This window comes from Ahaetulla prasina, chromosome 7 (assembly GCF_028640845.1).
Source record: "Ahaetulla prasina isolate Xishuangbanna chromosome 7, ASM2864084v1, whole genome shotgun sequence".
In the NCBI taxonomy this organism is placed as follows: Eukaryota; Metazoa; Chordata; class Lepidosauria; order Squamata; family Colubridae; genus Ahaetulla; species Ahaetulla prasina.
Genome location: NC_080545.1, coordinates 23,629,242 through 23,657,212, shown reverse-complemented (window position 1 = coordinate 23,657,212; position 27,971 = coordinate 23,629,242). Strand labels below are relative to the sequence as shown.

At 37.7% G+C, this 27,971-nt stretch overlaps 1 protein-coding gene across 1 annotated transcript in view; it reads right to left on the bottom strand.

Moving 5' to 3' along the window:
• The window catches only part of LOC131202067 (uncharacterized), a 57,196-nt gene extending 35,647 nt beyond the window's left edge, over nucleotides 1-21,549 (bottom strand). The window contains exon 1 of the mRNA XM_058190618.1: nucleotides 21,237-21,549. Within this exon, the coding sequence (XP_058046601.1) occupies nucleotides 21,237-21,394 (158 nt within the window). The 5' untranslated portion in view covers nucleotides 21,395-21,549. The remainder of the gene's footprint in view (nucleotides 1-21,236) is intronic.
• Nucleotides 21,550-27,971: the final 6,422 nt, after the last annotated feature.

Sequence of the window (27,971 nt, the reverse complement as noted above, 5' to 3'; positions counted from 1 at the left end):
GTTTGGTTATTAAAGGAGCTCATATAGATTGCTCCTTTCTTAGGTTACTGGGGGGTGGGGGGGAGGCTACATAAAGGCCATCAAGACAATTGTCATATTTAACAGCCATTTTTTCCTGTAAAATTCAGCCTTTAATGTCATTTTTTTGGCCCTATTTCTGCTGGAATTTTGGTAAGTTGGAAGGAGGAGTGGCATGGGTGGGCTCCTGGGGGTTTGGCAGAGTTTGGGCAATCCCCTAGCCAAGGATTGCTGGGGTTTGGCAAACCCCAAATGCCACCCTGGCTGGCCACGCCTACCCCGCCTCTCCCAGGAGTCTCCATGCATCCCATTCATCATTCCAGGTAAGTGCAGGGGCCGCATGGAGGATCTGGGAGGGCAGAAAATGGGCCTACCAGAAGTTCTGGAAGTTCAGAAACAGGCTTGTTTCTGGCCTCCAGAGAGCCTCTAGACCCTGGGGGAAGCTGTTTTTGCCCTCCCAGAGGCTCAAGGAAAGCCTCTGGAGCCTGGGGAGGGTGAAAAATGCCCCACTGCTGTGATTCAGGCAGCCAACTAGGCCACTGTTAAATCCTTGGGGCTACGACACATCTATAGCCTTACCAACAGCCAGGCATTCCTGATTGGCTGAGATGCAGGCTAAGAAAAAGCGGGAACTCCAGGTCCTGTCATTGGTGCAGCCATCTGACAGCTCGGTATATAAGGAGCTGTCAGGGGGAATTAGTTGATGTTGTTGCTTATGGGAGTTAGCCTCCTACTGTTAGCATTCTGTTGCACTGTTAATAAAGGTTGTTGTTGAATGCAACCAGCCTGGTCTCCATCTGTACCCCGCCAAGTCTCCAGGTAAAGCAGCCATGCCCACCACGGCCATGCCCACCCAGCAACAGGGCAGTGATCAAGCCAGTTAAGGGAAGGGAACAAGTCAGATAAAATGTGTTTATCATTTTAAGACTACAACCATTTTAAGACTACAACCAAGCTCTGTGACTTACAGATATGAATGACAAAACTTCCGTATTATGTTATATTGCATTCTCCAAGGGAATTAGACTCACTGTGTGTTTATGTAATTTTGAAGAGGATTTCAAGAAAAGCGAGAGGGGTACAAGTCACACAAAGCCCCATATATGAATGCGTGGCATGATACAGCATCCACATTTCTATCCTGGGACATCTTGGGTGAAGACGAACTGGATATACCATTCTGATAGCTTATACAGTCTATTGTGAACTTGTTGAAATATTCTAGGAATTCAAATACTTTTAGAAACTGACCTTATAGCAGTAGAACCTATCTACTGCTTCCATATTATATAGGGAGTAGCACTTAACAACAGGAGTACTGTAAAAATTTATCTAATTGCTTATACAGTTTGCACTTCCCAAACCTATGTACAAACTAACATAGAGATATGTACAGAAACCATATTTTTCTAAATTAAAATGAAAGAAAATTGTGTACAGGTGATCCTAGACTTGCAAAAAGTTCATTTAGTGACTATTTGAAGTTACAACAGCACTGTAAAAAAGTGACTTATGGCCATTTTCCACACTTATGATGATTGCAGCACCCCCGTAGTCATATGATTTACATTCAGATGCTTGACATATTTATGACGGTTGCAGTATCCCGGAGTCATGTGATCCTCTTTTGCGACTCTGACAAGCAAAGTCAATGGGGAAGCCAGATTCACTTAACAACCCTGTGATTAATTTAAGAACTGCAGTGATTCCCTTAACAAATGTGGCAAGAAAAGTCATAAAATGGGGCAACACTAACTTAACAAATTTCTCACTTAGCAACAGAAATTCTGGGGTCAATTGTGGTTATAAGTCAAGGACTACCTGTACTTTAAGACACGGGTCTTAAAGCCTGGAGGACTTCAACTCCCAGCTGGGAAGTTGGCTGGGGAATTTGGGAGTTGAAGTCCTCCAGGCTTAAAGTTGCCAAGGTCGGAGACCCCTGCTTTAAGATAAACATACACAGAATTCACACATCAGGGAATAATATGTACAAAAGCCAAATATATTAAAGTGAATAATATTGCTGGGGAGGTTGCATGCAACTATGTGTTTACTGGACCCGTGTCCTTCCTGGTTAGTACTGGCTGCTCAGGAAGTGACACGAGGCTGGCTCCAGGGGATTATAAATGCTTCTTTGGTTGAAGGGGTTTTCCCCGCCGCCTTGAAGGAGGCGGTGGTAAAACCTTCCCTGGACCCAGCTATTTTGGGAAATTATCGTCCAGTCTCCAACCTTCGCTTTTTAGCGAAGGTTGTAGAGAATGTGGTTGCGTGGCAGCTTCCCCGGCACCTGGAGGAAGCTGTCTATCTAGACCCGTTCCAGTCCGGCTTCCGACCCGGTTACAGCACGGAGACGGCTTTGGTCGCGTTGGTGGATGACCTCTGGAGGGCCAGGGACAGGGGCTGTTCCTCTGCCTTGGTCCTATTAGATCTCTCAGCGGCTTTTGATACCATCGACCATGGTATCCTGCTGCGCCGGTTGGAGGGATTGGGAGTGGGAGGCACCGTTTATCGGTGGTTTTCTTCCTATCTCTCCGACCGGTCGCAGACGGTGTTGACAGGGGGGCAGAGGTCGTCCTCGAGGGGCCTCACTTGTGGGGTACCTCAGGGGTCGATTCTCTCGCCTACCCTGTTCAACATCTATATGAAGCCGCTGGGTGAGGTCATCAGTGGTTTCGGGGTGAGTTATCATCTGTACGCTGATGATACTCAGCTGTACTTTTCCACCCCGGACCACCCCAACAAAGCGGTCGAAGTGCTGTCCCGGTGCCTGGAAGCCGTATGGGTCTGGATGGGGAGAAACAGGCTCAAGCTCAATCCCTCCAAGACGGAGTGGCTGTGGATGCCGGCACCCCGGTACAGTCAGCTGCGGGAGCAGCTGACTGTTGGGGGCGAGTTAGTGGCCCCAAAGGAGGTGGTTCGCAACTTGGGCGTCCTCCTGGATGGTCGACTGTCCTTTGATGAACATCTGGCGGCCGTCACCAGGAGGGCCTTTTACCAAGTTTGCTTGGTTCGCCAGTTGCGCCCCTTCCTTGACCGGGATGCCTTATGCACAGTCACTCACGCTCTGGTTACGTCTCGGCTGGATTATTGCAATGCTCTCTACATGGGGCTGCCCTTGAGGTGCACCCGGAGGCTGTAGTTAGTCCAGAACGCAGCTGCGCGCGTGGTAATGGGAGCCGCTCGTGGCTCCCATGTAACACCACTGCTCCGTAGTCTGCACTGGCTTCCTGTAGTCTTTCGGGTGTGCTTCAAGATCCTGGTTACCACCTTTAAAGCGCTCCATGGCTTAGGACCCGGGTACTTACGAGACCGCCTGCTGTTACCTTATGCCTCCCATCGACCCGTACGCTCTCACAGAGAGGGCCTTCTCAGGGTGCCGTCCGCCAAACAATGTCGGCTGGCGGCCCCCAGGAGTAGGGCCTTCTCTGTGGGAGCACCGACGCTCTGGAACGAACTCCCCCCTGGCTTACGTCAAGTGCCTGATCTTCGGACCTTTCATCGTGAGCTAAAAACATATTTATTCACTCAAGCAGGACTGGCATAAATAGTGGATTTTAAATTGGGGTTTTAGTAATATTTTAAATTTTTAAATCTTTTAAATTACCGGCCGTTTAGTAATAGTTTATTTTAATTTCTTTTAATTGTATATATTCTGTATTTTATTCCGGCTGTACACCGCCCTGAGTCCTTCGGGAGAAGGGCGGTATAAAAATTTAATAAAATAAATAAATAAATAAATAAAACTAGGAAAAGTGAACAAGATACATGGGGTGAAGCTTCTAAGTAATGCGTATCCTAATAAGCCCTTTCACACTTCGCTTACTTTCCCACCTTTTACTGATTTTTTTTTTTTGCTTCACTTGCAAACTGCTTACTCTGTTTTTAAACAGTAAAGTTCATTTCTACCTAATAGCGTGGCTTAAATGTACGGAATATCCATTGATCACCTTTTCACAGCACCGAACGGATATTTACGCTTCTGTGTTTTAGCTGTGCCTTGATTTCCCTGCAATAAATCATGTTATCGCTTCCTAATTCCATGCATCCTTTGTTTCATTACAAAGTGGGCTTCCTTTTTGCAGGTCTTCTTCCTAGCAGACAACATTTAGGAAAGGGCATAGGGGTGGGAGGGGAAGAAAGCTCATTTACACAGGCATTTGCCCATCTGAGTCCCTTTGTGACAACTATCCCCTGTCCCCAAGTAGACTTGTGGCCTTATTTCCCCTCTGCAGCTGTTGGTACCACTAAAGCGCCCAACAGATGAGCTGTGAAATGCAAATTATTTCACAGGAAAGCATGAGCCTCACATATGTCCCTGAATTTGGCTTCGCGGTCACCCACCCACATGGGTTGTGTTACATTTCTTCAAGCTGGGTAGCTGAAGAAAAGACACAACTGGCTTATTTGCCCAGGTATGAGTTTAATTCAGTGGTGAAATCCTCCATGGTTTGCCACCAGTTTGCTGCCCATGCATGCACAGTGCGCGCCAAATGCACACGTTGCATGGAAAAAGGAGTCATAAGAAGGTAAGCAGAACAGTGAGGGGGGAACAGCTGTGCTGCGCGATTTAGATTCGCTAGAAAGCAGGATTTCTTGTGTGAATGTAAATTGCACGGCACAGCTGATCGTTGGAAATACTGGTTCAGACAAATCGGTAGCTTTTTTTTACTACCAGTTCACCTGAACTGGTAGCTTTTATTGCTACTGGGTCACCTGAACTGGTGCAAACCGGTAGCATTTCACCCCTGGTTTAATTGTTCTGTCACAGCAAGTAATTGGTGAAAGCACATGGCGTAGCTTTCTGAAGCCCTGGATCCTCATATTTACACAATCTCCTGGAATCGCAGCTTAGTGATTACATGTTTAGTTATCTTTAGTCTTAGCTGAGAATCTCCCCTGAATTTATGCTTATAGCAGCAAACGTACAGGGTAGGTTGGATTAACAAATGGTGTTTGTTAATGAGGGTTGAAGCTAGGTTCTGTGATCCCAGTCCAACTACTTGCACAAGAAAACTAACATATGAAAGGGGAAATTACATGATATCAACATTAATATTTATTTATATATTATTATCCTTCAATAGTCTAATTATCACAACCATAGAATTTATAAGAAGGAAATCACTAAATTATATAATTCTGCATCTACATTCTGACACAGTACATCTTCAGGAGTGTTAAACAATATGCTTTTTCTTTCTAAATTTCCAAGCCAAAACAGAATAGGAATTGCAGACTTAAAAAATAAACAAACAAACTTTAAACTGTGAGAAATGTTTATCTGAATGATTGCTTAAAATCCATTTAGTATTGAAGTTAGAAAGTCAGGACAATGAATAGAGACAGACAGATGCATATTGTTATTTTACAGTCTCTAAAGAAGTTTACTATAGTGAAGCAAAGAAAGAGGGGTATACTTTTAGAAAAATATCTGGTGGTCTGTCATCCAGGTTCCAATTAGGCCTGACCCTGGTCTAGATCAGTGATGGGTTGCCCCCGTTTCGGACCGGTTCTATAGAACCGGTAGTAAAACTGGTGGAAGGCTCCATCCACTGACCCAAACATCATCAAAACTCTTCTGTGCGTGTGCAGAAGTGGGCATGATGCAAACTGGTAATAAAGGTAAGTAGAACCCACCCCTGGTCTAAATCATATAAAGATCCTTCTGACTCAAGGAGTTGTTAGTCAATCCATCACTGTGACACATATAGGAGCAGAATCATTGCAAGATAGTACTACCATTTTAATACATGGAACCATTCAAGAAATATATCATACCCACTGGCTTCAGATACTGAAGATCAGTCAAACTGACTGTCGCTCTCTCAAATCAAAATTCCATCCCATAAACACAACAGACCCAGAATACAGACTGAAAAGGATAAGAAACTGAATTGTTGACTACCCTTCACATTACTTGCCCCCAAAGAGATTAGTTATTGACTAATAATTTCTATCAAAACATATTTGATAGTGAGATGAGCAGCATGAAAAAATTAATAAATAAATATATTTGTTCTTTTGTTTTACCAGAATGGGCGAAGCGAAGAACATGTGCTTCCACCATGGAAAAATCAGCCAAAAATTGTCCTGAACATCTTTCCCATATACCAGCATTTAGTAATCTAGAATTCTAGATGAAAACTGGATATTTTCCCCCCTTTATATGACATTGCTTGAAAATGCCTCCTTTAATTGACAGGGAGGTAAAGATCTGGTGCATTGTCTCTGAGACAATATGCAGTGTTGCATCTCCCAAACACAGCAAACTGGAAGCTGATGAAATAATGGTTATATCTTGGAATCTTGGTTGATTAGACCTTGGATAGAATGGATAAAATTTCCATACAACCATCTTTGCTGAAGTTTCGGACAAGTCCATTGCACTTCACACTGAAATATACACATACACCCAAAATCACACATTGAGAAAGAGAGTGACTGTCCCAAAGTCACCCAGCTGGCTTTCATGCCTAAAGCAAGTTTAGAATACAGCCTCCTGATTTCTGACTCTCCAAGATTTGGCACCAATTTTTTAAAAGTGCTTTTTGTACATAGCTTATAATTGAACTTTGGAATTCTAGCAATTTAGATATCTTTAAAGAGGACTGGACAAATAGCAATAGCATTTAGACTTATATACTACTGTACAGTGCTTTACAGCCCTCTCTAAGCGGTTTACAGAGGCAGACTATTGCCCACAATAATCTGGGTCCTCATTTTACCCACCTCGGAAGAACGGAAGGCTGAGTCTACCTTGAGCCTGGTGAAATTCGAATTGCCAAATTGCAGGCAGCCAGCAGTTAGCAAAAGTAGCCTGCAGTACTGCACTCTAGCACTACGTCACCGTGGCTCATATATGAATGGAGGATCTGAGTTTCAAATATGTGTGAGACTTCTAAGTGTTTAATATATGTAGAATTACAAGCAATAAACATTTAATAACAGGGAGCAGCAGGAAGAAAAAGTTTATTCCATATCTGATTGGCCATGATATGACAGAGAATGCTGGATTATAAAGATAGTTGGTCTGCTCCAGCAGTGCTAGTGCTCTTACGTTCTTATATAGGTCATCTGTAAAAATTCTGTGGCAAAATCTCATCCTACCCTCTCTTTAATTTGCAAATTAAGGGCACTTGTGTCACTTCAGTATAAACATTATTAAGTCTGGCAACAGATATTAACACCAAGTGTTAAATGAAGTTCAGCTTCTAAAGAGGAGTCAAACAAATAGTTTTATTTTTTCCGCACCCTGCTACGAGTACTTTATGAAATTTTAAACAGGTCATTTTGAAGAGTTCTTTCTTTGTTTTGTTTTGTTTTTCTTTTTTTTTTTTTTTTTTTTTATTCAAAAAGTTTTACAAAATTTTTTTTCCCCCCTTTCCCCCCCTCCTCCCCCCTCCCTTCGCAACCCCCCTCCCCCCCCGACTTCCCGGAACGAGCACAAGGTATAGTTAAAAGTAAAACAAACATATGCTAAAAAGTTTTCGTCCCAACAATTATACCCTACAATCATCAATTCCTAACTTCCCCAAAAGCAATCAAAATAATACATCATAATCATTCAAAAACAGTCTGATAACTCTTAGTCTGATATCTCGTTGAATATAGTCAATCCATTTTTTCCATTCCTTTAAGTATCTTTCTTGCGTATTGTCTTTCAAAAAGGCTGATATCTTCGCCATCTCAGCCAAATTGGCAACTTTCAATATCCATTCTTGTATTGTTGGTACTTCTTTTTTCTTCCAATATTGTCCTATTAGTAATCTTGCTGCAGTTATTAGATTTAAAATCAATTTAGTCTCAATTACTGTACAATCCGTAATAATTCCCAACAAGAAAAATTGCGGCAGGAACTTTATCTTCTTTTTCAGAACATTTTGTAAAATCCACCAAATTTTTATCCAAAAGGCCTTTATGTCCTTACAAGTCCACCAAATGTGAAAATATGTAGCGTCATCACAATTACATCTCCAACATTTTGCTTGCATTTCTGGATACATACACGATAATTTTTTAGGATCTAGATGCCATCTATAAAACATTTTATAAAAGTTTTCCCTCAGATTCTGTGCCTCGTGAATTTAACATTTCTAACCCAAATTCTTTCCCACGTTTCCAATAATATTGGCTCCTGAAAATTTTGTGCCCACTTTATCATACAGTCCTTTACCAAGTCCCTTTCAGAATCTATTTCAAGTAACACATTATACAATCTCTTTATGTGCTCCTGAGACTGATTTCTAATTTGCTTTACCAAATTTCCCTCGTTCTGCTCTATACCAATTTTTTGATCTCCCTTCCATCTAGCATGTAATTGCTCATATTGAAACCAAGTATAATTTTTCCCTTCCTCTCTTAATACTTGCAGAGATTTTAACTGCAAATTACCTCTTTCAGTATACAAAAGATCTTTATATGTAATCATTTCCTGCTTCTGTTCTATGTTTATATTTTCTACTGTATGTCTAGGACATGCCCATATAGGAACCTTATAATTTAGTTTATAAGAGTATTTTTCCAAACACGCAGAAGGGCATTTCTTAGCACATGATTTTTAAAGGCCTTATCCACTTTTTGTCATAAATTAAATATGCATGCCATCCATATAACAAATCATAACCTTCTATATTCAAAATTCTGTCCTCTGTTAAATTAAACCAATCACTTATTGCAGAGAGAGCAGCTGCTTCATAATATAATTTAAAATTAGGCATTTTAAACCTCCCTTTCCGAGAATCTTGAATTATTTTCATTTTAACCCTAGCTTTTTACCTTCCCATATAAATTTGTTAATTCCTTCTGCCATTCCTCAAGATTCTTATCTTTCTTAATTATTGGTATCATCTGAAAGAGGAATAAAAATCTAGGTAAAACATTCATTTTAATAGCAGCAATTCTCCCCAGCAAAGATAATTGCAATTTTTCCAAACAATCAACTCCTTCTGAACTTTTGCCATAAAACCTCATAGTTATTCTTATACAATTTCACATTTGATGACGTAATATAAACCCTAAATACTTAACCTTCTTTACAATTTCAAATCCTGTTACTTCCTCTAGTTTTTCTTTCTGTTGTCTGGCCATATTTTTATTATCACTTTTGTCTTTTCTGATTTACCTTAAACCCTGAGACATTCCCATATTGATCAATTATTTCCAACAAAGATTTACTAGAATTTATAGGGTTTGTTAAAGTAATCACCAAATCATCTGCAAAAGCTCTTAACTTATATTCATACTGTCTAACTCTAATTACCTCTATCTCCTTTACTTCTCGTATTTTATCCAATAATGGTTCTAGAGTTAAAATAAACAATAATGGTGATAAAGGACATCCCTGTCTTGTTCCTTTCGCAATCTTAAAAGGTTCTGTTAAGCTACCATTGATTATAATCTGTGCTGTTTGCTCTCCATAAATTGCCCTAATTATTCTTAAAAAACCATCTCCAAATTGCATCTTTTCTATTAATTTAAATAAAAAATCCCAATGCAATCGATCAAAAGCTTTCTCTGCATCGAGAAAAATAAATGCTGCTGGAATAAAATTTTTCTTTTCTAAGTACTCCAGTAAATTAATAATCTGCCTAACATTATTCCTCATCTGTCTCCCTTTTATAAATCCAGATTGATCATTATGAATTCTTCGCTGCAGAATCAACATTAATCTATTAGCTATTATTTTAACAAAAATCTTATAATCATTATTTAAAAGTGAGATTGGCCTATAATTCCCAGGTTTAGAACAATCCTGTTCCTCTTTTGGTATCAATGAAATAAAGAGGTTCTCCATGAGGGGAATTCTCCTAGTTGTATCTGATTAAATAATTCCTTAAGTGGACCTAACATCTCATCCTGTAAATTCCTATAATAACTAACTGTAAGCCCATCCGTACCAGGAGTTTTCCCATTTTAATTGTTTAATTACCAAAATAATTTCTTCCGAAGTTATAGGCCGATTCAATTCATCCGTTTGTTCTAAAGTTAAATTTTTAACCTTATATTCCTTCAAATATTTATCAATATCCCTATTCAATATATTATCTTTAAGATATAAATTTGTATAATATTCTAAAAAAGCTTTTTAATTTTATCCTGTTGATATCTCTCTTACCTTTGTATTCTATTTTTCTATAGTACGTTGTTTTGTCTTTTCCTTAAAGTGTATGCTAACCACCTACCAGGTCTATTTGCGTTACAAAAGTATTATGTTTGGCATATTGTATATTTGTTGCCACCTGATCAGCCATTATCATATTAAATTGATTCTGTAGTAACTTTATTGCATCTTTAAGTTTTTGATCATGTGGTTATGTATTAATAATTGTTGTTTCTTATAGATTTCCTCTTCTAAATACCTCGCTGTCTTTGTTGCTTATTTCTCTGTCTATTATTAAGATATATTAATACACCTCTCATAAAAGCTTTACTGCAGTCCCAAACCATTTCTATCGATGTTTCATTATTCAAATTATAATCAAAAAATTCTTTCATCTGCTTTTTACATTGATTTACATTATCCTGATATCTAAACAAATTTTCATTTAATCTCCAAGTTCTTCTACCCTCTTTTCCATATTGCAATTCCATCCAAACAGGACTATGATCAGACAAACATCTTGGAAATATCTTAGTTTTCTTCACCCTAAAAAGCAAATCATTAGAAATTAAAATAAAATCAATACGTGAGAAGGATTGATGCCTATCAGAGAAAAAAGTATAGTCTCTTTCCTCCAGATTCCGCAGTCTCCATACATCTCTTAACTCAAAATCTTCTATCATATCAAAAAAGGATTTAGGCAGCTTTGCATGTGCAGGTATCTTCTTGGAAGAAGTTCTCTTGTCCTTTCGTGTATCTATTACTCCATTCCAATCTCCCAATATAATACACGATTTATATTCCCATAGATCAACTTATCATATAACATTCTATAAAATTTTTCTTGTTGCTGGTTGGGTGCATATATACCAAGCAAGAGAGTCCTTTTTGTTTCTATTGTAAGTTCAATAGCAATATATCTTCCATAAATATCTGCCTCTATTAACTTGGCTGGTATATCTTTTCTCAAATAAACCACTATGCCATGTTTTTTCTCCAAAGCTGAAGCAACAAAATGTTTACCTAACTTTGAGTTTATTAGGTACTTTTGATCTGATAATTTAATATGCGTTTCTTGTAAGCAAATAACATCATTTTAAATTGTTTCAAATAATGAAATATTTTTCTTCTCTTCTGAGCTGAGTTCAAACCATTGACATTCCAAGTCAGGATTTTATTTGCCATTACTGGGCTGCTGAAGCCTTTGGGCAACCAACTGAAGATCGTCCTCCCGTATCTTTGGCCGTGCTCCTCCCACCGCTTCTGTAGCAGAGTCCTGAACTTTACTTTGAGTTTGTTGCTCCTTTTCTTTACGCTTAAGGGCTCCCCTCGTCAGTCTTTGTTCTTGTGGTTGTTCCTCTGATGGTAACATCACTGGAATCACCTCAGCTTCCACACCCATTTGAGTCTCTTGAATTCTTTTTCTATTATTTCTATTTCAAATTTCAGCACTGTAGAAAGAAAATCTTTGGCCTTAAGCACTGTGTCAATACGATATCTTCTTCCTGATAATACACTGTCAAGCCAACTGGAACCTCCCATCTAAATTGAATCTGGTATTTCTTAAGTTCTTGTGTAAAAATGTAAAGTCTTTTCTATCCCTTAACATCTTGGGAGGATCTCTTTCAAAACCTTCAACTCCTGTTCCCTATTTTCAAGTTTTTCTGAAAAGCAACTTGCAAAATTTGATTCCTCACTGTTCTTTTCAAAAAATAAACCACAATGTCTCTAGGAAGTTTCTTTTGCCTAGCAATCCAAGAATTAACTCTATAAATTTTGTCAATTTGATAAGCAACCTCTTGTGGATCAAGTTCAATAAATTCAGCCAGAGCTTCTGATAAAATTTTTTTTAAATCTTCCCCTTTGTCTTCATTCAAACCTCTAATTCTCAGAGCTCCTTCCATCATTCTATACTGCATCACCACCACTTGATCTTCATTTTTATCCAATTTGATTTGGATTCCCCATTCTATTTTCTATTTGTTGATTTGACTGAACAATTTCTTGCACCTCCTCCTCCACCACCTCCAGTCTTTTTGCCAAACCTTGAAAAGCCATTAAGATATCTTCTCTTATTTTTTTATTATTCTCTTTTATTTCTTCTCTTATTTTCTCATTATTATCCATAATCTCCTTAAACCTTTCTTCAGACACTTTCCTTGCTCTTTAATCAGATCTTCTAAAGCTGGTTCAGAACCCTTCTGCCCCCAGTCTTAGGTGGTTTAGTAGCCATTTCAGTTTTAAAATTCACAAAATATAAGTCTAGAAACTTCTCTTCTCCCCTTTAAGTATAGGAGAGCTCAGTTCACTTCATTAAAATCCACACATAACATTTCTTATCTTCTTAGTTGCACAGACTGTTTAAAATTCCATTCGTCATTTTCACTCCCGTTCAAGCGCCATCTTAGAGTCAATTAGAACAAAGGAAAAAAAAAATTCTCTTTTTTAGAAAGTAGAAGTCAGGAAATCAAAAATACTTGCAATCCAATAATCGTCCGCTTGCACTCATTCCGTCTGCTTAAAGAGATCCATAAAGATAAGACAATTAGCAGAGATGGACACCTTCTTCTTTTCCTGCTTTTGCAGACACGCACTGAAGTCGGAGATGGCAGAAATATTTATGGGACCCATCGACCCTTCGAAGCTCTGCTTAATTAAAACAAAGCCTCTGGGGAGGTCTACCAACATTCCTGCGCTCTTATCTTTCCTCTTTCATCCAGAGAAAAAGATTAAAGCCGGCTTTTCCTGGCTTTTACAATGTTCAGTGCGGAGCCCCTTTAATTAGGGCTCAGCGAAGAGGTGGAGCCACCCGGAAGTCCTTGTTTTGTTTTTCTTATTTACAGCTCCCATGATTATTTTGTTCAGATGTGTATATACATGTGGGCAGAGTGGGCAAATCACAGTGAGCAGTCATAATCTCACCAAGCCGTAAAAGGTTTTAAAATTCATGAAAATCTACTGTTGTTGCGAAGACCAGAAATTTTGTGTAGGGGTGGATTTTTTTTTAATATCATATATGCAAGGACAAACTATGGCTGTATCCATAGAAAAACCTACTAAAATCTACACTAAATATGAGTGTGCCTTTATCCATATTAACATCTAGTTCTCAGAATATTAATAACAGTATCAAAACCTCATCAATGAAATTAATATAAATAAAAATCTATGCCCTAAAACAATCTAAATTTTGGATTAGGACACGATTAATGAGTTTGGTGTGTGAAGTCTTGGTTTTCTGGCTTTCACTCCAGAGAGCTTCCAAAATCATTTGTTGTCATTACCTCAAATATAATGTATTGATATTCCATTTTTTTCCTATCACTATTTCATAGATACGGTATTTGCTTTTTACACAGTGCTGTCCTATTTGGACTTAGAGGAAGAAAAATATGAAAATATAAAAGAAAAAACACATCCTATTATTTACTTGAAAATCATCACATCATTAATATTATTCATCCAAGAAAAGCATTAAAACTCTGCAAAGCATTTGGAAATATTTCACACAGCATGTTAATATGAGCAAATACATCTTCTTAAAATATTACAGTAGGCCCATCTTTTGGCAGCCTAATACGGCTGATTCACTAGTTGTCCTCCGAAGTCTCACATACATTCGCTGTGCCTGACTTTGTGTGTGCTCACACTCCTATACACAGCCAGAGAAAGCTTTCAAAACAGCCATACCTTCCGGGAAGACATGTCCGCTTTCGCATTTTATGAAACATCTCTTGAATGCTTTTCAGAGCTCTAAAAAAGAAGCTTTCTATAAGTATATATTATTCCATCCACTCACCTTTCTTTCAGTGACTGGACAGGAAACATTTATGTGCAAATGATTATCTGCATCTTTGGAGCTTTGGAGAAATGCAACAATGGAAAAAGAAGGGGAAATTCTATTTCACTATTAGTTTTAAACTTTTCTGTGTGCTACATAGTATTTATTTCCTAACTATCCACTTCCAATAGCTGAACAATTCTAATTAAATTGTGCTGTTATATGTCTTTGTGCTCGGGATTCAGTAGATTCAGGAAGTCATTATTGACTCATCTTCTTGTTGCACAGCTCAACTCTTCAGCTTTATCAAATATTTGTCCCTGAACATTAATTTAAATTTTAAAGAAGATTATTAGGGATCCAACTAATGTGGAAGCATTCACACATGTGTATCTTTGTTAGCTTCAGACAACCATAAATTAGCTGATGGACCTGGTTCTTTGTTTAGCTATTCATTGCCGTTGTACCCTGAAGTATACTGTATGTGGGAAAATGTCACTTGAACAAGACCTAGATCAAACCATTTTAGGCTGGTTTGTGTAAGCTTTAAAAAAGACTGATCGTATCACAACATTCTAGGTTGCCTATAAATGTTTCCAATTCTGCTGAAAAAAGTACAATCATTAATATTTCCCGTATATTCTCTTGTTTCAGGTAGTTTTAATCATAAGTAAAAGAGCCCTCAACAAGCCATCATTATGGGTATATATCTACATATGATAGGAACCGGAAATACCTCACAGGAGCAGCTGAATGCAGCTCCTCAAGAGTCAAGGAATACATCTCAAATTAATCTTGCCAAGACTGCAGACATTACAAGGAATCGTGATATCTTCTTATGAGATTCAGATACTAAATTAGACCAAAGAAGCAGGAAGTGCAACATTTCCAAAATGTTGATTCCCCCAAAATCAGTCTTGTGGAGATCAGACTCATATATGAGCTCTCTTTTTATTTAAAAAAAATCTGCAAAGGATTAAAATCCGTGTGTTCATTTTCTTACCAACGATGCACAAGACTGGTTGAAAAAGGCATCTCAACTGCAATCTTAGCATAATTATATACTATCTTTTTATTTTGTTTTTGAGGTTGCTCATTACTTGATAGCTCTTGCTGAAGTGTATATTCATTGATATGCATTGTCTTTCAGATTTTATAGAAGTTAAAATAAGTGCTAAGTGGAATGGTTATTAGACGTGATGAAAGAGTTAGAATAAATGAGAACATCCATAATTTATTTTACTGCTGTTGTGACAATGTCATAAACTGCAAAATGTAACACTTGAAATGTTTTTCAGTTTAGGGTGAGTTAATAATAATCTATATTCTTATACTTAGATCAAGAGGCATTTAATTTAAAATAATTTGTTATTTTAATGAAATGCAATTACAGCCAAACAAAATAAAAATACTGAATTAAGGGAAAGATCTCCCAAACTGTTCTGGAGCAGACACTGTAGTTGGAAACCGCCTACCATATATTTTTGTCCACTATATGATAGAAATGGTCAAAACTGTAGAGTATCTCCAAGCAGGATTTTTCCATACATAGGTATACATTATTTTTTCCCCTACAAACCAATGTTCTATTTTCTCTGCCAGACACTGTAAAACAAACTATCCTCTGTGAGTAAATAGAAGACAGTCTTTGCATCTGTGACAGTGTTCTATTAATAAACATCTCAAACTTCTCCCAGGGTTTGTGATGTCAACATATCTCCTTTCATGGAATTACAACTGGTAGCCTTATACCTTACTCTGGCAAGATGACACAACAGCACATACTGAGGATAACATTTATAAAATGAGCATGTACTAGAAACGGTATAATATAGAACAAGCACCCTGCTTTCAAGAGCTTGAAAATACAAGGAATATTTACTGCAAAGGAAGTAATACAAAGATTATTCTTTCTCTATAAAGTCATTTTACTAGATATTTATTGGACAAATTTAACTATTGTTGCAGTTATCGCCAGAACAAATTTGCTTCTCTTAGATGCAGCATCAGGAGCAATGGCATTAACAAGTTATCAGTATCTTGACTGTGTTGGATCTTGAGATCTCAAGTTTACTTCAGCTTCAACCACAACAATAAATGAGCACACAATAGCTACAAACTTAAAGTGAATTGCTCCAAACTTGATTGCAGAAAATATGACTTCAGTAACAGAGTTGTTAATGCCTGAAATGCACTACCAGACTCTGTGGTCTCATCCCAAAATCCCCAAAACTTTAACCTAAGACTGTCTACTGTTGACCTCACCCCATTCCTAAGAGGTCTGTAAGGGGCATGCATAAGAGCACCAGCGTGCCTACCGTCCCTGTTCTAATGTTCCCTTCAATTGTATTCATTTTATGTATTCAATTCATGCTTATACTTATATATATTATCTAATATGTACTCGACAAAATAAATAAATAAATAAATAAATAAATAAAGTCAAGCTCTGAGATATCGAAGACACTCCAATCTTGCATCAATCTGAAAAACTGAGTAATTTCCCATCTATGTATTATCTATTCCTTAAGAGCAAAATCTACCTAGCTCAATGCACATCTAAAGTATTCAAGCTTCAGGAACTACCTTGGGAGACAGCTTATTTCAAGTTATCTTGGAAGAAGCAAGAGATCCTATACATAATTACAACAGAAAAATCAAGAGTTTTCCTTTTACTATGTTAAAGAAATGGGGATACAACCTTAAGCATGTGTTAAACTATTCTGTAGATTTTTATTTTATTGTAGAAAATTGGTTTGTATTTAGACATATTAGAAGAAGCTTTGTGTAAAAGTGTTAACGATTTAAAAATACATCAACATTATTTTGCAATATTCACTCTATGTAGGTGCTCTGAAAATTCAGCTTTTCCCAAATTTGAAAATTATCCTGCTTTCTGTGCACCATACACCACATTTTTTTTTATTTGATGGCTTTGAATCCATTCTTCCATTACAGAATAGGCCTGTGAATCACTGCCAAGGGACAAATACCTTTGATTCTCTGGGTCAATTATCCACTATGGTGAAGATTTGTGAAAAGAACTCCTTTTTGATGGGAAACTACTTTTTTATTTATTTTTTAAAAAATCAAATGCTATTATCTTTCTTTTAGTAGAGGAGGCTGTCTTGGCATCTAGTCAATGAAAAATGTTTTTGGCTATTTCTCAACATGTCATTAATGGAGCCATTAAAAATGTTTGTATCCAGTCTTTCATTTAGAGTACATCATTTGGTTCCTCAACATATATATACATTATACAGAAGGTAGCATACTCTCAAGTGCTTGTAAAATATTGCCTTCATTTGGGAGAAATAAAACTTTATGTGGCTTTCTTTTTGAAAGTGGAAGGAAAACATCGTTTTTAACAGGTGTAGCTCAGTGAATTGCCAGAAGTATACAATCAGGCATATTTTTGTGTGCATGTCCACTAGACTGATCACAAAATGTCACTTTCCAATGCCTCCATTCAGTATGCACAAGGGAGATGATATTCTCCAGATTGTTATTTATACTCAAACCAATTGAAACATTCACAACTTCAAAGAGTTCAATTTCCGTAGTGGTCTACTTTGGGAGTAGCTATGCTTCCAGTCATGCATATTTACTTGGATATTTTTTATTGAGTCTATTCCCAAAGAAATATATGGGATTGCTACACAATGTTGTATGCTGCATCTCTACTCAGGAAAAAGCTCTACTCTGCTCAGGGGACTATTCACCCTCCCCCCAAGTTAGTAGGAATGGCATTTAATTTTAAACTATAATTCTGCATTCCAATATCTGGGGGAAGGGATGGGTTTCAAAACCCATCGCTACCTGTTTGCTTGTAGGCACTTGTGCATGTGCGCGATGCTTCTATGTATGTGCAAAAGTGTCTGGGCAGATGGCCAGGGCCTCCCGCTGTCACCACTACTGGTAGCAACCCACCACTGTCTGTGGGGGAGGGAGGATGTTATAGTCAATTCAGCATACTGGTTAAGGAGTTTACTTACTTACTTATTATTTATCACATTTATGTGATTACCTATCTCACAAACTACGATTCTGGGTGGAGTACAAGGCTAAAATAATCCCATTAAGACATTGTTATGATTTAAATACTTATTAAAACTAAAAACACAAGGCTAAAAAAGAACAAATATTAAGAGAGAAGTAGATGGTAACAGTAGCCACCTTATTACCTTACCAGTCCCTTGGGATCCCAGTGCCTGATAGCATAACCAGGTTTTGAGAGACTTCCAAAAAGTCAATAGGGATGGACCCAGCCACATTTCAAGTGGAGGTCAAGTAGGCATCACAAGAGGAAAAGGCCACTGCCTAGGACAGGGGTCTCCAACTTTGGCAACTTTAAGACTTGTGGACTTCAACTCCCAGAATTCCTCAGCCAGCAAAGCTGCCTGAAGAATTCTGGGTGCTGAAGTCCACAAGTCTTGAAGTTGCCAAGGTTGGAGACCTCTGGTCTAGGACCTACCAAATGTAGCTCCCTAAACAATGGAACCATAGCATCCCTTTTCTGTTAGATCTGATGGGCCAGGCAGGTGTAATTGGGGAGAGAAGTAACATTGTAGTAGGAGTGAGCAGAATCCAGATTCCAGTTCTCTATCAATCATGGGAGCTCATTGGGCAATCTTTAGCTACAGTATTCTTTCTCTCAGCCCAACCTATATGTCATAGAATTGTTGTACTTAAATACAATGCTGAACAAATAAAAAGTGAAAAAAATATATACAAAAATCAGTGCAACATGTCCATTTTACTCTAATATCATAATATGTATTCATTATACACAATAATACTGGATGCTAAAACTTATCAAGAATGGTTGCTGGAACTGGGTATGTCTAGTTTGATGAAAAGAAGGACTAGGGGTGACATGATAGCAGTGTTCCAATATCTCAGGGGCTGTCACAAAGAAGAGGAAGTCAAGCTATTCTCCAGAGCACCTAAGGGCAGGACAAGAAGCAATGGGTGGAAACTAATCAAGGAGAGAAGCAACTTAAAACTAAGGAGAAATTTCCTAACAGTTAGAACAATTAATCAGTGGAACAACTTGCCTCCAGAAGTTGTGAATGCTCCAACACTTGAAGTTTTTAAGAAGATATTGGACAACGATTTGTCTGAAGTGAGTAGGATTTCCTCCCTAGGACTAGAAGACCTCCAAGATCCCTTCCAACTCTGTTATTCTATTCTATTCTATTCTATTCTATTCTATTCTATTCTATTCTATTCTATTCTATTCTATTCTATTCTATTCTATTCTACTCTACTCTACTCTACTCTACTCTACTCTACTCTACTCTACTCTACTCTATTTATACACTTAGCTGTCCAAATTTGCCTTGGTGGAGGGAATAAAAGTGTTATACTGATTATTAATATGACAGCTATATAACATATTTTATTGTGGAAAATGTGGCATTCCTTTTTTCAGAACTTCATTCTGGTAGGGCACATTTTTCTCTTCCTAAGGAGGGCTATTTTGAGATAATTATCTTGAAGAAGAAGACTCTGCTGAAGAAAATGCAAGAAATTATAGGTAGCATAATTAAAGCTGCATAGCAAATGCACTTAGCAAAATAAGTGAACAATAACACAAGCATTAAAATATATATATTATCTATTTCTCCATGGAGAAATGTCTTTTTTCTTAGGGTAGTGCCTTTCAGAATAATTTCATTATTGAGTATCTGGTGGACTGAGAAGACTCTTATTTTAAAAGCAATCTGAATGGCTTCCTGTGGTGAAGGCCGATGACAAAACTTCATTCCTGTTTGCATTGTTTAGCTTAATTAAATAAGTCTAGACTCGGAGAAAGCAAGCTGAAGAATGCAAGCGACACATGCTTGACTCAGAACAGCCTGGCTTCTTATAACATTGTACTCTGGTGTCTCAATTTTCCTAGACTCCCATTAATTCCACTTTCTTTTCAAGTAGCACTGCCAGGGGAAGGAAATGCCATTTGTAACTGTCACACCACTGTCTCTTCATCAGCTTAGGCCTTTTAAAAGAGCAGGCACTGTTCATAAGGAGGGATAAAAATATATTACGTGAACCAGCTTGATCGGCTGATTTAAAACTGACAAGAGGCTGAGTAGAAGCTGCTGAAAGTAGCATGAGAATTTTTTTTTTCTTCAGTCTAAATTGCATTTGCATTATTTCAGGGATACCACTCCTCAACAGAGAAGAGTCAGTGTATGTAGAGATAAAACAAGAGGTGGATTGTTTTAAATTCAAATGTGGACAGGCTCCTTCATTTTCTCTCTCTTTAAAATTACATTTTTTTTTAATTTTTATTTTTGTCTCCCAAGAGACAAGATGCCAGGGAAAAATCAGAGGAGGTCTTATCAAGTTGCTTCAATGGGTACACAGAGCTTCTGAAATTAATCCAGGATAGTTTAACATTAAACTGAGGACCCTATGGCTCTAGGACAGGGCTGTCAAACTCAGGGCCCAGGGCCTAGATCTGGCCTGCGGGATGCTTAGATCTGGCCCGCGAAGCTGCCCTGGAAACAGCAAAGGACTGATCTGCAGTGCCTCAGCCAGCAAAAATGGAGCTCAGTAGGGCTGCGGGCAGCCCTCTCGAGCTCCATTTTCACTGGCAGAGGATTGCAGGAAGCTATGGCAGCCAAAAATGGAGCTTGGGAGCCCGTTTTCGCTGGCAGAGCAGTCAGGTCACCTCAGGTGCCACCGACACAAGTGACGTCGAACTGGCCATGCCCACCCTGGCCCCCCAAGGTCAAACACAACCCTGATGCTGCCCTCAATGAATTCGAGTTTGACACCCCTGCTCTAGGATATTAGTTTGCCCACCTCATGCTTTAATGTACCACTTTTTTGTTGTTTGTTATTGTTACAATGAGAGGAAAACAATGCCCTTTGCTTTGCAGAGAGCTGAAAACATTCTTCAGTCAGTGGCTATCCTAATATAAGAACCTGCCTAGAATGCTACATGAGGTCATTGTTTTATGCTATTATTGGACACCCTTTCAGATATTCCCTGTAAAAAATTCAGGGCTAAGAGCTTTTGCAGGTTCTTTCTTGGTTATGTGCTTTTCTCCATAACACACCTTTCCATGGTCTGAGAGGCATATGGCCTGAAGCAAGGGGTCTGTTGATTAAATTAAAAAGGAAGTTCATTATGAATACAGAAATTGGCAGACTTAGATGGAGAATCAGTTCATGTTTCTTGAACACAGATGAGATATTTGGTTTACTCTGATCATCATCCTAAATAGCCTAGATGTGTTTTCAATTGTTTCATATAATTGGCTGATTTCTAGAAATACAGAAGTAAAATATTTCATTTTTTCATTATTCTTTTTCTCAAAGTCTTACCTCACATCACCCGGGATATGTCTGTGTGTGTTCAAGTATGGGTGCCAGGGGTGGGTTTCACATATTGCTGCCACCGGTTCGCCACCTGCCTGCATGCTCGCTTCGCTCGCCCCTCCTTCCACGCATGCACTTTGCTCCTGTGCACAGCTTCCACACATGTGCCTGGCTTCGAAAATGTGGCTAAATAGGGCAGCATTACATCCGGGCAGATGGGCAGCCACCTGCAATTGCCGCTATGGGTTCGCCCGAACTGGAATAGCACCTCTGATGGGTGCTTATATCTATTTACACACTACATTATCGAAAATAGGGATAAGGGTGAGTTAAGGCTTTCTTCTCCTCCTGGAGGGAAAAAAAACAGATAGCAGATTATTTTAAGGCTCTACAATGTGAACCAGCTCCTAAGCATTTTGACTGCAAAACAGCGTAGTGGAAACAAACCCTCATGCTCTCTGAAAGAAAAACAATAGTACCAGACAATGCTGGATCCGTCCCTAACTTCCTGTCAATCCACTAGAGCCACTGAGGGCAAACAAGTCTGTAAAACAAACATACAAAACTGGAAATTTCCTGTTTTTTTTAAAAAAATATTATTATTATGAGATCACCTGACTGGAATATAGCTCAGATCTTATTTGGGATGAGTTTCCCCCCCCCCCCCGGTCATCTGTTGCAGCTGTTATTGATAAGAAGCGGAAACGTCTTTCCTGTTGTTTTATTTTTTCAGTAGGAAAATGCCAATAAACGGAGCTGAAAGAAGGAAAACACACCAAAAGCATGTGTGTGCCTTTCCTATAGGCATGAGTCAGAGAAAAACAAAAGAGAATTCAGGATGTTGGACATCCGTGAAAAATATGCAGCCATGACTTGGTTACAAAGACAACAATAGATAGAAATTGAAGAATTCAGTATTATTCAGCAACTGTCTGCTTTGGCTATTATTGGAATCGCACAGGAGGGGGAATCATAGTTATTCATGGGCAAAATAATAAATAAAAACAAAGGCTGTACACACAACTGTTTAAAAATCTCCCTTGCCTCATCCTGAAGCTTTTCTTGAAATATGAATAAAAACTAGCAAAGCTGCATATAAACACTTTTCTTCATGTTCTTATCTCTCTCCCTGGAGTTCACAAATTGTTAACTCAAACATAACATCTCTGAGTTAAATATGCAGATTCATGCAAAGTGGTGTTAAACATCTGAATTTGACTTTTAAATTAACAAAGAATAGCATTAACACCTCCAATTAGACTCCATTGTAAAACATTCTCAGCACTTCTCCTCTGAAACGCAAAACTCCCATTCATTCTCCCTTGCATATATTTATATACATTACACCCCTGATGCATATCCTAATTTTTATTCCATTAGACTACTGCATATAAGAAAGCCACAAGCTCCTATTGCTGACTGTCTAACTATTTTTGGGGGGGTTTCCATAGCCAAGGTTGTTCCTGTTCCATACCAGAGGTGCTATTCAGCAGGTTCTGACCAGTTCTGGAGGACCAGTAGCAGAAATTTTGAGTAGTTTGGAGAACCGATAAATGCCACCTCTGACTGGCCCCACCCCATCTATTCTCTGCCTCCTGAGTCCCTGTTGATCAGAAGGAAATGGAGATTTTACAGTAACCTTCCCCTGGAGTGGGGTGGGAGTGGAGATTTTACACTATCCTTCCCCTGCCACGCCCACCAAGCCATGCCACACCCATCAAGTCACACCCACATAACCGCCAGTAGAAAATTTTGAATCCCACCACTGTTCCATACATCTGAATTATCCTTGCGTATGTCCAGAGAGACTAATTTTTAAATCTGGTTCCTTGTTGCTCCTAAAATGGAGAATTCCTGCCAAAAATGAATGTTTTCAGCATGCTTTTTAAAGGATGTGAAGGTTTTATTGACTTTTAACTTGCTGTAAGCTGCCCAGAGTGGCTTGTTATGTGAGATAAGTGACTATATAAATTATATAGATAACTAACTAACCATCTAATCAACCAACCAACCAACTAACTAACTAACTAATTAACATTCTCCATTCACTCCATATGCATACCACCATAATGTTAATATTTTATGCTTCAATTTATCAATATAGAATGCAACTGATAATAAATAATTATGGTTTAATTATGATGTAATAAAAATGGAAGCCACTCAAAACTGAGACTCTGCTCTACTTTAAATATCTCATGACAATTTACTTTTTTTCCCTAACTAGAAATATCTGCTTTTCTAGCTCAATAATTGCTTTAAAATAAAAATGTTTTCTTTTTGTCATATAGACTCTTAAATATTTAACCTTTTTACAGTAATGCTAAACTTTTTTTTAATTAAGTGCAGATCTTTTTTCTTCTACCAAATTCAATATCAGCACCATATCTTTCTTTATTTCTCCCAATAACCTGAACTAAAACCATTTGCTATATACACTCTATTAACCCTATTGAAGTCATTTTTTTGAGTAACTGTAAGTATAATGTTGTTAGCATAAAACTTCAATTTGTGTTCTTGCATTGCTAGCTTCATTTTTTTACTCCTTCTGTTTCTGGATATCTGTACGGTCCCCTTAAGCTGCTGCTGTCCCATTTGCATGCTAATTGACTGTCAGACAATTTAAGAATATCCTATCCAACTGAGACACATTAATAACACATTCAATCTGGATAGCAGGCTACCTTGTCTTCCTATTAGATATTTCCAAATCTGCTATGACTTCCTAACTTTATATTCCATGAAAATAATTGTCCATCACTTTACTTATTATAGAAGGAATCTTTCTGGACAGACATACTTTTATAAGTTTTTGTACAGTATATTATATAATTATTATTAGCCTCAAACTGCATGAAATAGACCTCTTCATTTAAGTTTATGGCCCATAATTTACTAAACCTGTCTAGTGTGGGCAAGCAAATAGATATTTTTAAGTTTGTCAAACTAGACTGAGAATAATTGACCCAAAGTCACCCAACAGCCGTCTCTGTCTAAGACAAGATTAGAAAATCAGTCTCCGTACATCTAAAACTATTCCAACACCTTAAACATCTCTCTCTCTCTCTCTTTTATCTACAAAGTTACTTTAATTGATATATACAAAATTAAAGCCTCAAAATACAGATATAACGTTCATGCACAACAATCAGCTTTAAAATAAAATTTCATTTCCTATTTCGTACTCTATGAATGTCTAATGACTTTTAGAGCTATGATCACCATGAATGCTGTAACACACAGGTGTCAAACTCACTGTGTCATGTTGCCGTCACATGATGTATCGTGACATTTTTTCCCTTCGCTGAGCTAGGATGGGCGTGGCCTGCAGATGACGCATCCGGCCCATGGGCTGTCAGTTGTAACAGCAAAATAATTAGAACACTTTCTTTCTAAATAGAAGGTTGCCAACAGACCACCATTTTAATAATTATTATTTTTCTTCCCCTAAACTATATGGTATATGATTGAAAGCATTTCGAGATTAATGTCAGTTCTTTGAGGTAGGCTAGGCAAGAAACAGACTCTACAGAATTCCAGGGAAATATGGAATAATGGAAGCTTGAAAGCCATGTGTCTCCTTGTCACTGATTATACTAAACAAAATCAAGGTCATGTTGAATTTCTTTCTCATACGGTATTTGCTTCAATCTCTGGGCTATGTAATTGTTTCTCCAATCTGTCATTAACAGTTTGCGCGTTCCTTTCTGCCTTATTTAATGACTTGACTGTACCTTTCCCTAGCCAGTTCTACATTCTTTTACAACCACCAAGGCAACTTTACATATACAGATCAAGATCTCATGACTTTGTGGCTTTCACCCAAATTGCTTAATAGTTTCACCTAAATTGCTTTGGAATTTACCCCAGAGTTGTTATTCTTCTGGAGGGATCAGCTAACTAGGATTCCAGAAATACTGCTCTTGCCAAAAACAGATTATCACCCAGAGAAACCTGGCTATCACAAGCATGTTCTTGTTTATAGAAGATGGACTGAATTAACCTAGGAAGACCCCGCAGGCCAGTGGATCAGTTACTGTAGTATCCAGGTGGCTCAAACTGGTTACTGATCTCATCAGAGATCTGGTTGAAATGTAAAGTAAGAATTCTCTTATGCATGTTACAGTGGTAGCCAAGCATTCTCTGTCTTAGGTCCGTGGTATTCCGTAATATACCAAAAAGCTATAGGCAATGAGGCATGGAAATAGGCTTGAGTGACTAGTGTAGGTCTAGAATTAAAACTGACATAGCATGATCAAATGTGAATGATATTGTGTGATGTTCGGAAAGGGGAAAAAAATGAATGGATTTTATACCTGGTTACATCTATAAAGAGTCAGCAATGGAGCTTTTCAATGCAGTTAAGTGATTGACACCATCTTTAGTTGTTCAGCATTATTTTATTATTTTATTATTTTATTATTTTATTTATTTATTTGTCAACAAGAACAAGGGAACAAGTAATAGTATAGACATAGACATGGATACATGAAAAAAAATTGGCAAAAAAAAAAAAGGAATATAAATAGGCAAAACGTAGCCATAAACACGTATGATTGGGAACAGTAGGACGGGGATGGTAGGCACACTGGTGTGCTTATGCACGCCCCCTTAGGGACCTCTTAAGAAACATGAAAGGTCCACGGTAGACAGTTTAAGATAAAAGGTATGGGGATTAGAGAGACTAACAACAGGATCAGGTAAAGTGTTCCAGACATTTACTACTCTATTGCAGAAGTCATATTTCCTACAATTAAGATTAGAGCAAATTACATTGAGTTTAAATCTACTGATAGCCCTTGTGTTATTATGGTTGAAATTAAAGTACTCATTTACAGGTAGAACGTTTTGGTAAATAATCTTATGAACTAAGCATAGGTTGGAATGTAGAGGACATAGTTCGAGGCTATCTAGACCTAAGATTTCAAGCCTGGTGGTATAGGGAATTTTATTTCGAGCAGAAGTTTTCAGTACTTTTCTACTTAAATATCTCTGGACCCTCTCTAATGCAATGATATCTGAAATACAGTGAGGGTTCCAGGCAAGTGAGCAGTATTCAAGTATAGGTCTGGCAAAGGTTTTATATGCCCTAGATTGGAGTATAGTGTTACCAGTGTTACTTATTTTACGAGAAAACTTCGTAAAATAAGATTTACAACTCTTAATGCCTTAATGCCTTTTTTTGCAATGATGTTACCATGAGCTCTGGGACGTAGAACTTTTGAAATGAGTACTCCTAGGTCCTTGACAGAGTGTGGGTCTACTTTTAGATCATTTCCAGCCAGCAGATATTTGATGTTCTTATTTCTATTGCCAATGTGCAGGACTGAGCATTTGTTAGCAGAGATTTGGAGTTGCCAATCGTTAGACCATTCAGATACAATGTCAAGGTCATTTTGAAGGGTAGCAAAGTTGTCTGTGGTGTTGACTAGTTTCACATCATCAGCAAAGATGACACAGCTGCTTATAATTTGATCACAAAGGTCATTGATGTAAAGTAAAAATTATGCTTATGATTATTGAAGAAACTTCTACTTTCAGTTACGCTTGATTTTAATCTGCCAGCAATCCACCTAATAAATTCATTATATTGGATTCTTATCTGATTTATTATAGAAGGCACTCCAAAGACACACATTTTTAAAAGCATTTCCTTCCACCTAAAAGGAAACAGGGATGAAGCCCTTACTTAAGAAGCCACCTGTGAATTTAATTAAATGTGTTTAACACATCATACAACAAAGGTCCAACTTGCACTCATTGTCACTAGCTACTCTACATGTCATCTCGTGTCTTAAGGCATTCTTAGCATATGTTTTGCTGAACTTACCAAGTATTTGTGTGACATGACAATAAATTATTTTTGAGGTGGGATAGGCTTATATGGTGAAATACAAAGGGCTTCAAACGTACTATTCAAATCATAGATTTTGAGACTGTTATATTTTTTATGGTGTCTATCATTGTATTTATTTAATTATGTTCCAGGATTGAGAAGCTTTTTAATTTTCTATATAAATTTGTAAATATTTTCCTTTGTACATTTGGCTTCTAAGCATGTTTTTTCAATTAATTTCCTCCACACACCATATAATTAGGATTTCTAAGTGCTTTCCTCTAAAACATGCATTTTTTTGTTTTTGCATGTTTCTAAATATATGCATTTTAGTGAACTACAGAAAAGTGTAAATTTCAATATATTGTTGCATATGGGGAATTGTGAATAGGCTAATTTCACACTGAAATGAGAACTGAATTAATTTTTTACACATTTCAAGGACACCTAGAGTTTTTGTTTAATTTCCTGATTTTAGGATAACGCTAAGCTTTTTTTTTTTAATGCAAGAAATATATAGCTAAGATTTTTTAAAAAAGGTTTGGTTTTCTCTCTTGAATTTTAAATGACACCTTCATTTTGCAGGCTATTTTGCCAAATGCATGATTTTGGCAGCAGTCATATGAGACACACACACTCACACACATACAAAAACATCTGTCTATAGTAGAAATGGTTTCCATTAAAATCAGTTACACTGTGGACATTTTCCTCTGGGTTGATGAAATGCAGTACACCCGTTGTTTTGTACAGGCCTCCTGAGGTACTTGCCAACAATATAAAACATATAAAGAATGGTTGCAGGAATTGGATATGTCTAGTTTAATGAAAAGAAGAACTAGAGGTGACATGATAGCAATGTTCCAATATCTCAAGAGTTTCACAGAGAAGAGGGAGTCAAGCTA